Here is a 14105-nt window from a genome sequence, read left to right on the forward strand (position 1 = left end):
AGAACAGCCAAAACAAATGTTCCAACTGCTCATCAACAGCTCCTTGAATTCACACACACCACGACAAAATGGCGTCATTACTTGCCGCAAACCAGTGTGAAGGAGGCGTGGTCAGGAGAAAAAACTTCATAATTTAAGTGCATTTAACTTACATTTATTAACACATTCAAATACACCCACAAATTAGTAGAATTTACTTATATTTTATAAGTAATGCAACCAAATTTAAATATTTTAAGTATATTGTAATTATATTTTTAAGTAAATATAAAATCCGGGCTAAGAGTGTGCAAGACGGCAGCTTGGGCTTACTTGGAACAATGAGAACAGATCCAAATGTCTTCTTTGGCAGGTGCGTGTTGTAGTCCCACACAAGTGAGATGAAACCAAACAATTGTGCAGTTTTGGTTGTCACAGGCTACCATGTCGTCCTTGCTTTCTGGTCCACGGCAAATGCACCACAACTCCTCAGCACTTCTCCTGGTCCTGCCCTTCTTTGGTACCATTTTAGAGGTTTGTTAATTTTTCTGATTCCCTCCTGGAGTAGAAATCTGTTTAAGTGACATAGTGAAGTAGCCACCTATGATTTCAGGGAGACACACAAACTCAAAAAACTCCTGTGCCTTTTTAAGAACAGCATTCCAGAGCTGTGGGTCAGGTGCAACACGCAGTACAGCACAGTCTTTTAAAGTCCATAAATAAAATCGCAGTACTCTGCATCAGCCACAAAAAATTGTGTCTGGACTTGCTTGTAGTATGGACTACTCTTCTTTAGCTGAAGCTCACCATCCACATCTTCCAAACAGAAGTCTTTGTCACAGCTGCTGCATGCTTCCTCCACAGTGTTGTTACGGTATTTATATGGGCACTTTATCTCAATGCAGCCTTTTCCACAGCAGGTACACTGCACTAATCCATCTGGCGATGCTCCAACTTGAGGGAACTTTGGATTTATAATGAAGCCACACTCTGTAAGTTGCATGTCACAGTGATGTTTCATGGTTTGAACTTTATATTGTGTTCTCCCTTTCTCCTCATTTTGTTTCCTCCATGCAGTAGCAGGACACTGGTTTGTAGCAACACTGTTGGGGTAACAGACTGCTTTTACTGTAGACAGTGCAGGGTTATCCAAATCAGAAACAAAGACTGAATGCATTTTGGATGCAGTAACTCTTCCTGCGCGAAAGTGACACCAGGATGAGCATTTGTGCTGCTTTCTGGTCTTTCTTTCAATGAACTGGGCCTGCTCAGGGGTAACATTTACCTTACTTGCTAAGGTTTTGCAGTACTGTCGCAAGACAGGCAGTTCACTGCCATCCATTTTTTTGTCACGTAGACTGCACAGTGAATCTGGTGCTGAGAATGGCAGTACTGGGTCTGCAAAAGTATCACAATACCCAGGCAAAGTTGAAAGAATTGCAGCTTTTGGAGATGCTTTCTGCAGTTGTGTAAGGTATGATTCCCACTGCTCTTGTGTAGCGATACTGAACTTGCAGGTGTTAATTGAAGTCCTTAAAGCAGGTACACATGCTATCTCACCATCCAGAGCACTATTAATGGATTTTCTCTTTGCTTTTGAAGAAGTGAAGTCTATTCTGTGTCCTGCCTCTGCTCTCACCTTTGTGATGTTACTAGGTATCATCCAGTATGCAGGTTGCCCAGTGACTGTTGTTGTCTCTCTGCATCTGACTACTGCTTCCAACTTGAAAAGCAAAGTAGCAACATGTGTGCATGTTTCGGCAATTCCCGCCATACATGTGCAGTGACCAGAAGATATAGCCCCTGATGAGTGTATGATGGCCCAGGGCTTGAGTGGTGTGTCATTCAGGCGTTGTGAGTGCAAGACCTGTAGATGGGTGAGTCATTGACGAATAAGGTTTTTAAAAGAGTAAAAAAAAACATATTGGAGATATAATTCATTTACATTTTTTTTATTGTTAACTGTTGTTTTTTTTTTATATATCAATTAAGTGTTTTTGTCATTTTTTACAAAATGGACAAAATTTGACATAAAGTCATTCGGTTTACCATAATTTAGGTTTAACCGAATGATATTTTCAAACAATGCTAACAGGCTGGTATCTATCTAGTTAGCTAGATAGCTAGCTAACTAGATAACAAAAGGACATTAAAATATTTTTTTTTTAGTATACGTTTTTAAAATATTACAATGTTTTCCATGTTTTATAGCGAATGAGCTGGGGCCTGTACCATGATTATAGATTAACAAACTCAGGGTTATAGGATTAGTTTTGAGTTAACAAAACCAAACCACTCCAATCTGGCTTTGTTGGTACCATGATGCTGATCATCAACTTTCTCTGTCAACTCAGGCTTAGATCCTGAGTTTGTGGAGCGTGCGCACATGAATGAGTGACATCAGCGGCGAAGAGCCAATCGCATGCCTTGCAGCAGAGAGAAACTGATTCAGAGAGCCAGCACAATTCAGATCCAGAACTCTTGGTGAAAGGGTTAAGAGATTGAAGAATATGAAGATTTTAAATGCATTTACACTGAAGAAAATACTTGTCCATGTAAAAGGTCAAATAAAAGGAGTTATCTTGTTCTATCAGTGCAAGTGGAATTTGTGAGGGAAGCCATTTTATATACAGTCAAACCAAAGACTATTCAAACATTTGATATTTTTTACGAGAGGGTGCAGAATACTATAGTTCATTTCTGTAAGTGAGGATAGCAAAATAAAGTAAACTGACATATTATACCCAACATTCTTCATACAGTGGACTACCAGTAAAACTGATAGAAAGTTGGAACCAAAAATGATTCAGACACTTTGACGTGATCATGTTTAGTGTTATCTGACATAACTAAGATTATTTTTTTCTGACAGTTTAACTCTGAGATCTTGTCATATTTTATTACCATTTTCTTTACACTATAGTGAATAAACTATAATAATGAATGAAATGTTCAAGGTGTCTGAATACTTTTTTGGTTTGACTGTAGTTGATAATATATAGTGATAGAGACTGATTGATTGAGTCTCTTGAGATTGATTCTACAGCTTATTTTTATTACATCTGTATATATTAATATTCATTTAAATGGAATGCCTAATAATTCTTAAACTAAAATTGCTTGTGTGTAATGGACTAATAATAATATAGATCCTTGATACATTTATTACATTTTAAGATATTTTAATCAAATGAAATGGCTGTATTGGCCTTTGGACGGTTAAACCGAATGACTTTTTGACATTTCATAATCTTTAAAATACCTTTTATTTGTAGCAAAATATAATTAAAACTTTTTGAATTCAATAAGAACAGATCTAGTTCCTTACATTCTTTGGATGCCATACCTTTGTTTTTATTATTATTAAGAACTTAAAAAAAAAAAAAAAAAAATAGAAAATAAATTGTCACATCATTGAACCAGACAAAACCGGTAGATGGAGAACAATAATATATTATAATAAAATACATTATTAAATTCGAAAAAAAAAAAAAAAAAAAAAAAAATCTTTAGTAATAAGTCAGACAGTTTATGATGTTGACTTGTTTTATTGGAACAATGTTTATTGTTATGCATTGGTTTGTGTGGAAAAAAATGCATGAACAGAGGGAAGTATTACATAATTCAAAATTTTTCCTGATCACAACACTAAACCAAACTTAATCAGGCACTTATGATATAGACAGTAAAAGAAATGGACACAGCGACCCCATTGGAACTCAATTGAGACAAGTGAAGCCCATTTTTAGCGATTTTTAGCACTTCCGTTTCTGGCGCGCAGACTCACACTAAGCTTGATGACGTCCGCAACCTGTCTGACAGATGTAAATCTTCTAGTAGCTGTGCGCGCAAACTGCCATCGTTAATCTTGCAGAGACGGCGAGCTTGAGCGGGGAGTTCTTTGGCGTGAGTGAGCAGGAGTAAGTATTCTGATTAATTAGTTTGTATAGTATTTTAAAATGTAACGCCAGTACGCCATATCAAGTTAATGCTAATATTGCCTGCGAGCTTCTCCTCCTGTCTGTACGGTAATTTCTCTACTGTGCGACAGAGAGTCAAGTGGTTATGACGCAATCGTTAGCTTATTTTTACAAAAACTGTTTCTACGGGGCCATAATGTAACATAGAAGGTATGAAGCCCTTTATACATTCACTCAAAAAAATGATCCTTTAAACCTACTTAATTTTATTATGGACAGTGGTTCCACACAAGCAAATTGTTTTTTATTAACATTAATAGAATTTTTTTAATCTATGTAAAATTCTTGTGTTGTGACAACACAACTGAATGAGGACAAATCTATTTAAAATAGTAATGTCAAATCAAATCAATGCAATTGCTTCCCTGTAACTTAAACTTGTTAAGTTTAGTGGACATGCTTTAGTTTATTTAAAACCAGCCAAATAGGTTTCATTCAACCAACAAAAGGAGATTTGTTTCAAATAACTCAATTAAATTATGGACAGTGGTTCCATCCAATTAGGTTTTGTTACTTTAACTCAGTGATTTCTATTTAAAGTAACTCACTTCAAAGCAGCATTTATTTGTGTGTGATTACCTTGTAGAGACAAAAAAAAGACAAGATATGTAACAAGTTATCAAACTGTATTTGTCAGTTGCAATAAACTATGTTTTAAACAGCCTATTCAGTCATTACATTCAAGAATCTTTAAACTTGTGCAAATGCTTTTAACAGTCTGATGTAAAAGTAATTTTAGATAATGTTAGAATCAAAAGACTTCTGCAAACTCAGAAAGTGAAAATTAACCTAGAAAAAAAAACAAACAAAGGATAAATACAATTAAATTTTTTTTATACAAATTTACAAAAAAAAGTGTCCAGATGGTACTGTGCCCTTCAATGCACTTTATTGGATAACTTGTTGCCATCAACTTTTGCAGTGCTTTGAAAGTATACCTGAATCCAGGAGGGTAGCTCAAATTCAGTCCATATTTTACTCTCATCAACATGGCTGTATATGGCATATGGGACACTGCTAAGGTCTGAAGAACCTTTTGCCCCTCTAACACCACTCCAACATCTGCTAGGCTCTCTTCTATATCTGCACCTTCCAGTCTTATGAAATAAATCCCCATCAAAGTCTTCTGAATCGCCTCCTGTCCTGTCCTAGTGTGGATATTAAAAAAAAAACAAAAAAAAAACAGTACTCTTAAATTCCTGTGTATTAACTTTAACAAAGCATTTAGCATCCTTGAAAATAAACAACATTTTAAAATGCACATATACTCACCATATACAGATCAGACTACTAGGGCCTTCTTTCATGTAGACACAGAGAGATTTGATTGTGCACTCTCTCTTCAGTTCAATGTCACCATTCTAAAGATGCAAACAACAACAACAACAACATTACCCAAATATAGCCTTTACCCTTTAAAATGAAAATAATTCACCTTTCCATAGGATTACCCTGCCATTGCTCCCATCATACTCAACCACTTTCAGTTATCCATCCTCCTCATGCTTTACATCAGGGGTGTGAAAGCTTGCTCTTAGAGGGACTGTTCTGCGGAGTTTAGCTCGACCCAAATTAAATGCACCTGAACCATCAATGTTTTTTTTAATTTTCAAATAAGAACAAAGTGTTAAACTTTCAGCTTGCGCTGGGGTAAGTTAGAGCTAAACTCTGCAGAACATTGTCCATTAACAATAGTGTTATACATGTAACATCTGTCAGTTACTTTGCATTTATTGTATTTATCATGGTAATAAACAATCTTATATCTGTTTTTTTATGCATGCTCATGACCATAACCCCAGTGAGAGAATATTGTTTTAAAGGGTTAGTTCACCCTAAAATTACATTTCTGTCATTTGTTACTCACCCTCATGTGTACCACACCAGTAAGATCTTCGTTCATCTTCTGAACACAAATTAAGATATTTTTGCTGATATCCCAGGGTATCTGATCTACTCAAAGGCAGCAACGTCATTGCACCTTTTGACGTCCAAAAGGTAGTTAAAAATATGGTTAAAGTAGTCCATGTGACTGCAGTGGTTCAACTTTAATGTTATGAAGCGATAATAATACTTTTTGTGGTCAAAAACAAAACAAACATTATGACTTTATTCAACAATTGGAACTGTCATCCTTGTTTACATCCGAATGCCAACTTAGTATAGGCTGAAGCTGAACACGTGCATTTGATGCTGACACAGGAGTCAGCCAATAACGAGCTGTTATTCGGACGTAAACAAGTCAGTCAGCAGTGAGTTCACTACGTATGACAACAGTTTAAATTGTTGAATAAAGTCATTATTTTTGTTTTTGTGCAAAATAGTATTCCCGTCACTTCATACCATTAAGGTTAAACCACTGCAGTCACGTTGACTATTTTAACCATGTTTTTAACTATATTTCTGAACGTCAAAAGGTGTAATGACATTGCTGCCTATGAGTAGATCAGATACCCTCAGATTTCATCAAAAATATCCTAATTTGTGTTCTGAAGATGAATGAAGGTCTTACCGGTGTGGAACGACATGAGGGAGAGTAATGACAGAAATTAAATTTTTGGGTAAACTAACGCTTTAATTTAAGGTTTTGTTGAGTGTAGTTTTTCATACCAGTGTAGTGGGCACCAAGAGATGTTTAATTTTTTGTCCAAGGACGACTCCTCAATTTGAAAACATCCGTTTTCCAGAGTATCCATCCAGCTTGACAACGAATGTTGACACCAATGGGATAAATTTAAAACAAAGACGTTATGAAGAGCAGGTTTAGCAGTTTTATTGTGCCAAGCCATGGGTTCTAACTAACTACTTTTATTAAAACCTAAAAAGACAAATACAGTGCTTCACTTACCTTAGCCAAAACGCCATTTTCTCCTTCAATAAATCTCCTTCCTTTATTTCACCAAAGACAGTGACGAACTCCAAAAACCATGATGAAAAACTGTCATAAAAAAGTAATATCAGATAAAATGTCAAAATGTATGCATCTGCAAGGTGAACGTGGCATTATTTGTACAATTTTACTGGGACTTGCATAGCTTAGAAACTACACTGGGAGGTTTTAGGAGCTAAAACGCTTTACCCCATTTTCACAGACTAAAATGCATATTTTAGCTGTTTTAACTGAAAGCAAATTGTACTGATACATCTTAAAATATGTGGATGTCATTGTTTTATCTAAAGATGCACACCAGTAATGTTTTTTCTAGTTTACGTTTATAAAAGCTACAATGCCCTAATTGAAATAATGCCTAATCCTGGTTTAGCCTAAGCCCTGTCTGTGAAACCAGGCCTTAATATACCAAGACTGTGATAATCAAAGACCAAACTCTGAAACACAATTCCAATAAAAGCAGATGAGCCCAAAATATCAACGCAATGCGTTTAGTTACACGATAAGCGTTTTCCTCCCATGTTTTACATGCTTAACATAGCTATTAATACCGAAACAGCAATCTAAAAATATCAAATTCTGATGATGATGATAGCCTAAACCACATGTTATTCGTGCAGTTTAACCTAAAATATGAACGACGTTTAACGTTACGTTAACTAAACGCGTTGCATTCATATGCTGGATTCATCTGCATTTAGTTTATTAATAAGGTGCGTACTGAGTTTTAACTTTTAATATCACTGTCTTAGTGCATGAAGCCACGTAAAACTTTTTCAAGTTAAGCGTTTTACACTACAGATTAGTGTAACAAGTACAAGTACTTATGTTACAAATAAACACGCATCTTTCAATCGCATGGAATCATCCATTAATGGCACAATAAACGTTAAACAATAAAGTTTAACACAATATTCAATATCAATATATTAAAAACATCCCAGAGCAGACTTTGCGAAACACTAACAGAAATTAAAGCCTTTAGATTAACTTTTTATTTTCTTACCTCACTGACTGACGTCTGACGCCATTCACCTCGCGCCGTCTTCATCAAATACGTTAGAAGTCGTCACATCCGGTTTTTTGAATCGCGAACTTAAACACTTTACATTAGTTTAACGACTGATAATTAAGTATAGTGGAGATTGGCACAGTTTCAGTTAATGAAACGCAATACAATAGTGTTTTGGTGGGAAAAGAAATGTATGTGTGTTATTTTAACAAAACAGATTAGGGTAAAACCAACAGTGCTGCAAAACCATTTTTTTGAGTGTTGTCGTGTATCTTTGGAAATAAATAATGGACAAATGGAGTCTTTAAACGCCTCAGATGTAAAGTTATTCACTGTCAAAGTGATGACAAAATGAATGGGAGTCAATGGGGATGCTAACGCAAGTGAAGTTCTGCTACAAGATGGCAGCACGCGGCCGACTTCAACTTCCAGTCGACTTCCTTGGGCACTGATGATATACAGTTAACATGACATCATCATCATCATCATTACAGAAGACCTTACCTTTGCTGTCACTATTGTGTTGTCGCAGTCCTCCGGTCGGAATGTGAATAAATCCTGCACCCAGCCATTAGTGAAATGTCCGTGGGCTTCAAGGGATTTTATAGTTTTTAAATTGTTCACTAGCATAAGCGCTTATACCATAAAGGTAATTTACGATATCTGGGTATGATAATGGAGGTAGCGACGCGGGGTCAGCGCTCCAACTTAATGCAGTCAGCTCGTACGGATCTATATTACGAACGGATGACAATTTTTCCAAATAACGGTCTCTGGCATCTTTGGTGAGATTATCCCGATATGTTTTTTTTTTCTCGATTTTCTTGCGCTTCTCCATTTTTGTGAGCTATTTATTTATGATGTCTACTCTTGTAATTTCATTCATTCAAAAATTCAGCAGGGATACCTCAAATATGGCGCCGAGGTGACGTCACACACAACATACCCACGTGTCTGACAAAGACCGATACTAAACTGTCACATGTTATTGTCATTCAGTATCTCTTTATATGATATAACAATCTTATAATATTATCTTTGTCAAATAAATCTTATAAAACTTAAATTTTCATACTAAACAAAGCACAGGCCTCGTTAGATCAGTGTTAGGGTGAAATCAGTGGCTGTGTCCGAAACCGCCTACTTCTCTACTATTTAGTAGGGGAAAAGCAGTAGGCGAGCGAATAAGTATGTCAGAAGCAAAAAGAGTAGGCGAAAATTACCTAGGTGACGTAATAATTTTCGCGAGATTCGGCCGTGCGCCTACTTAAAGTGCGTCCGAAACCGCCTACTTACCTACTATACAATAGGGGAAAAGCAGTAGGCGAGCGAATAAGTATGCCAGAAACCAAAGTAATCATAAATAAGTAGTCGAGAAGTTCCCGGATGGCCTACTGCTTCCGCCCAGATTCTGAAGTGTTCCTCGATGGATACTTTTCTATCCCAGGAGGCCACGGGAGAGGATACGTCATATCAGAAAAGCGACGCGATGCTGTCAAATGTGAGTATTGAAAACCAAAAACACATTTGTTGAGCTACTGTAGAGTAAACTGCTGAATGTGTAAAGATGCTAGACAGTATAGTTGTGATTTTACTGTAAAAAACATGTTTTATTTTGTATAACGTTAGATAACAGGGAGCTCTAGTAAACACACATAACTTAATTCTCCGAAGAGGATACATCTTAAAGCTTCTTACTAAATGTTTATTTAACATCTGACAGGAAAATATTAAGAATATATAAAGTATTATGACTTATGCATGATGGATTATGTTCCATAAGTGTTGTGTGTGTGCTATTATGTAGAATTCACTGTTGTCAACACTGTTTACATTACATGAATGCAAGTAATGTAAATAAACAAATGTACACTTAACTAGACAGATATAAGTTATCTATTTTATTTGTCTGTTAGTACTTTTAATAAAACAAGGAACATCATTTGTGTTGGATAAAAAGTGAGTTAAAACAAATCTTCAACTACCTCAAAATTTAGGGATTTGTAGATTTGAGCACATAAATCTCAGAGGAAACTTGAATCTTGTCTGATGTTACAGGGACAGAAATGAATACAAAGTCTATTTAAATCTTAAGTTGTAGTTTATTTTAATTATTGTAATTTCAAACAGAGTTATTACAGTATTTTTTTTTATTCTTGATGTCAGTGCATTTGTTGCAGAGCTTTGTGTTGGAGCAGGACCTACAAGGAAAGATGACAGTGGCATTTGTGAAAAAAAGGAAAACCTGAAACAAAAATATAAAGATCATTTTGTTACTTCTAATACAGAAATCAGATAACATTGTACTGCTAAAATGACTGCTTTTGTATTATGATTGTGTATTTTTGTAGGATGTGAAATGTCCTCAGACGGGTGTGAGCACTGAGGATGGAGAGACACAGCAGATCCTGGGAATGGTTCAGTGTCATGGATGAGACTCTCCATCACTCCTCCTGCCCTTACTGCCTCATCTGACCTGATGTTGATGTGATTTCTTCATCCTCAGTGAGCCCAGAGCCAGCGAGAGCATCTAGACAAAGACCAAACAGTGAGGATATGATTTTGGTCAAGTTTGTTCTGCTGGTTTCAGTTCATACACTGATGACTGAATTTATTTGTTTGGGTGAACTAACCCTTTATGCCTCCAAATAGCGTCTGTGCTCGAAACACTAACAAAAAAGGATTTTAAGAAAATCTAATTTACATTTGGCAGATGCTGTTATCTAAAGTGACTAACAGTGCTCTTATTACAGAGATGATCCCGTTGGAGCAAACTGGAGTAAAGTGTCTGGATCAAGCACACTGGTGGAGACGCTGCAGAGTTCAAACCAGCAACCTTCTGCTGACCAGCTCAGTGGTTTAGGCCATCACACCACAAAAGTAATGAAGCTACAAAAGAAATCATCATGTAATTGTAAAAATATGAAATGAAGTATGGCAAGAAACTGAATGCTGACATGAATGAATTGTAAAATGTTTTAATCTGTTTATTCAGTCATGCTGATGGAGAGCACATGAATGATTGCAGCAGACACAGCAGAGACAGATTGTCCCGCACATATTCTCCCACTCTTGCTTCAAGCTTGTGGGGTTCAGAGGATCATCATCATGGTCTTCCTCATCCTCTGGATCAACGATGTCCCCATTGAGAAGAGCAGCGGTGAGGGACATGATGGATGAAGGTGTTCATCAGCTGCTTCATCAGAATAAAGCTGCAGAATCGGCACAGCTGTGTGAGATGGCAGCAGGACTGTAAATACCTGATTGTTAGATCAATAAATTTGAATAAAGCTTTGTTTCATGTGTTGTTGACTTGTACATGCATTTATTTAATTATTGTCATTATTACTTTTATTAATTCTTTACTTATTAATTATGCTATTATCAGTAAATGTATATATTTTATTACTTCATGCTTTCATTGACTGTAAATGGAGATGTATTCACATCAGCTGTATTTGTCTAGTGTGTGTTCATGCACAGCTGTCATATAACAAAACATTACATTTTGCTTGTTTTACTAAAGAAGTAATATGAAAAGTAATATAATTAAGTTTTGGTTTATGGTTAATGTTGGGGTGTGCTAGCAAAGCAATTCATTCTGAGGTAATCTTAATTTCAAGTAGATTTTACTTACATTTTTTGAGTATAAAATTCAACAGTCTTCTTCAAAGGCGAGATCTTCGAGCAGCTGCTGATGTCTTCTTTGTGCAGACATTGCTAACACTGAGGAAAACTGCACTAGGTAGGGTTGTGGAGTTACTGGTGCTGTGAGGTGTTAGTGCACCTGTCACTCATCTTTATTGTATTGCAGGACCTATAATAACATACAAGATCAGGGAAAATACCAGTTGTAACTTTAACAATGAACAAAAATGAAAAAAAAAAAAAAAAAACATAATGTGTTTGTATACATCATCGTTTGAAATTATATACACATAAAGCATGATGACAAGATTAAATATTTTGAATGCATAAAAGTATTTATTATTTGTAAGCCTGAGGGATGAAACTAGAGCTAATTCAACAAGAAAAAGGGGAAACATTTTGATTTATGCTTGTGGATGGACATTTTTGCATATAAAATAAAGAAATTAATAACATATTCACACGAATTTGGGTATTTGTAACAAAAAATAAACTCACATTATAAAAATATAAGAACTTTATATTAACCCAAAATATATTAGTTGTAGCCTACTACAATTACAAAATTACTGGCAGCTGTTTCTTCAACAAGACCACAAAATAAGCAGTTTATCAATATCAAGATATTAGCAGGTAGAAGAATTAAACCTGTAATTCATATCTTTTAAGTTGTTGCACTTGTGATAACGTCGTAGGTCACATGATAACGTCAACATGGCGGATTATTTTCGGATCTCGCATACTCAACGAGATTTGGCTGTTAAGTACCTACTCTTTTGGCGCTCGTTAAGTAAGTACTTATTGAAATTAAGTACCTACTCATTGAGTAGGCGGTTTCGGACGCAGCCGGTGTTTTGTGCTCGAAATATATCGAGGGGAGGGGCGTGTTGAACCTTGTGACGCGGTACTGGTTTCTCTCAGGTCCTGTAAGCAAATGTAAAAGGCCTCCTAGTAACACTTATCTATCATTTTGTATCATCGCTTGATAGAGTTGTGTTAAACATGTCTGGAAGAGGCAAAGGCGGTAAAGGGCTCGGAAAAGGAGGCGCCAAGCGTCACCGTAAAGTTCTGCGCGATAACATCCAGGGAATCACCAAACCCGCCATCCGTCGTCTCGCTCGCCGTGGCGGTGTCAAGCGCATCTCCGGTCTGATCTACGAGGAGACCCGCGGAGTGTTGAAGGTGTTTCTGGAGAACGTCATCCGCGATGCCGTCACCTACACCGAGCACGCCAAGAGAAAGACCGTGACCGCCATGGATGTTGTGTACGCGCTGAAGCGACAGGGACGCACTCTGTACGGCTTCGGAGGATAAACTTCTCAAATCAGGAACAACTACACCAACCCAACGGCTCTTTTCAGAGCCACCCACTCTCTCACATAAAGAGCCATATAGAAATTTAATTGATGAAACGATCTGTTTCTTGGATTCAGAAAAAATTTTGTTTATAAACTGCGTTTCACAGTAAAATATCGAGACTAGTATAGTATCTTTTCTTTTAGTTCTCTTTAATGATGAAACCCAGAATATGTTGGTTTAAGTGGCACACAAATACCTTGTGTAATACACGATTTAACTTTAGTCCCATTCTGGTCTTATTTAAAGTTATTGAGATGAAAATGCAGAAAACATTAACGAAACTTGTGTTTGTTTTACACAAATGGACTCATTTATTATTCGTGTAGTTTCAACAGTTTCATGAATCAATGAAGTCTTTTAAAAGAGCGCGAAAAGGAAACAGTCAGGGTGTAGTTCAAACTTTGAGCGGTTGGCGGCGGCGAATGTGATTGGCCCTCATTCCGCTCGTGACGCTTTGAGTTGTCCAATGAAATACGACTTTATGGGTTTGGCCTATTAAAAGAGGCAATCAGATAGTTATTCTATCTCTTTGAAAATTAGCATAGAGCGGTGAATAAATGTCTCTGTATCGCTTCTGATCTCACATTGCTTTGTGAAGTTTGTTTTCAAAAAGCATCATGCCTGAACCAGCAAAGTCCGCGCCTAAGAAGGGCTCCAAGAAGGCCGTCACGAAGACCGCCGGTAAGGGAGGAAAGAAGCGCAGAAAGTCCAGGAAGGAGAGCTACGCTATCTACGTCTACAAAGTCCTGAAGCAGGTTCATCCTGACACCGGCATCTCTTCCAAGGCGATGGGCATCATGAACTCTTTCGTCAACGACATCTTCGAGCGCATCGCCGGTGAGTCGTCTCGTCTCGCTCACTACAACAAGCGCTCCACCATCACTTCTAGAGAGATCCAGACCGCCGTGCGTCTGCTGCTGCCCGGAGAGCTGGCCAAACACGCCGTGTCCGAGGGCACCAAGGCGGTCACCAAGTACACCAGCTCCAAGTAGAGATTCAACCGAGACTCTCAGCGACCCAAAGGCTCTTTTAAGAGCCACCCAACTTCTCCTTAAAGATCTTTTGTTGTTTGTAGAACTAACATTACGTATTTTTTGAAAAAAAAAAAAAAAAACTTTGAAATAAGTAAATTTAAGTTGTCTCATGAAATTTTATTCAAGTCTAATACAAAGTTATAACTTTTGTCATTATTCAGCGACAGTAACACTTTTTTTTTTTTTTTTGGGGGGGGAAATTA

General features: G+C 36.9%; 2 protein-coding genes across 2 annotated transcripts; both read left to right on the forward strand.

Annotated features, from left to right (window-relative positions):
• Positions 1–12503: 12503 nt before the first annotated feature.
• On the forward strand, positions 12504–12866 carry LOC137014567 (histone H4). The gene has a single exon (XM_067378936.1). It carries the CDS (start codon positions 12512–12514, stop codon positions 12821–12823), a length of 312 nt encoding a protein of 103 aa, XP_067235037.1. The 5' UTR covers positions 12504–12511; the 3' UTR covers positions 12824–12866.
• A 605-nt stretch (positions 12867–13471) lies between these two features.
• On the forward strand, positions 13472–13860 carry LOC137014558 (histone H2B-like). The gene has a single exon (XM_067378931.1). It carries the CDS (start codon positions 13486–13488, stop codon positions 13858–13860), a length of 375 nt encoding a protein of 124 aa, XP_067235032.1. The 5' UTR covers positions 13472–13485.
• Positions 13861–14105: the final 245 nt, after the last annotated feature.

This window comes from Chanodichthys erythropterus, chromosome 24, assembly GCF_024489055.1.
Source record: "Chanodichthys erythropterus isolate Z2021 chromosome 24, ASM2448905v1, whole genome shotgun sequence".
Taxonomy (NCBI): domain Eukaryota; kingdom Metazoa; phylum Chordata; class Actinopteri; order Cypriniformes; family Xenocyprididae; genus Chanodichthys; species Chanodichthys erythropterus.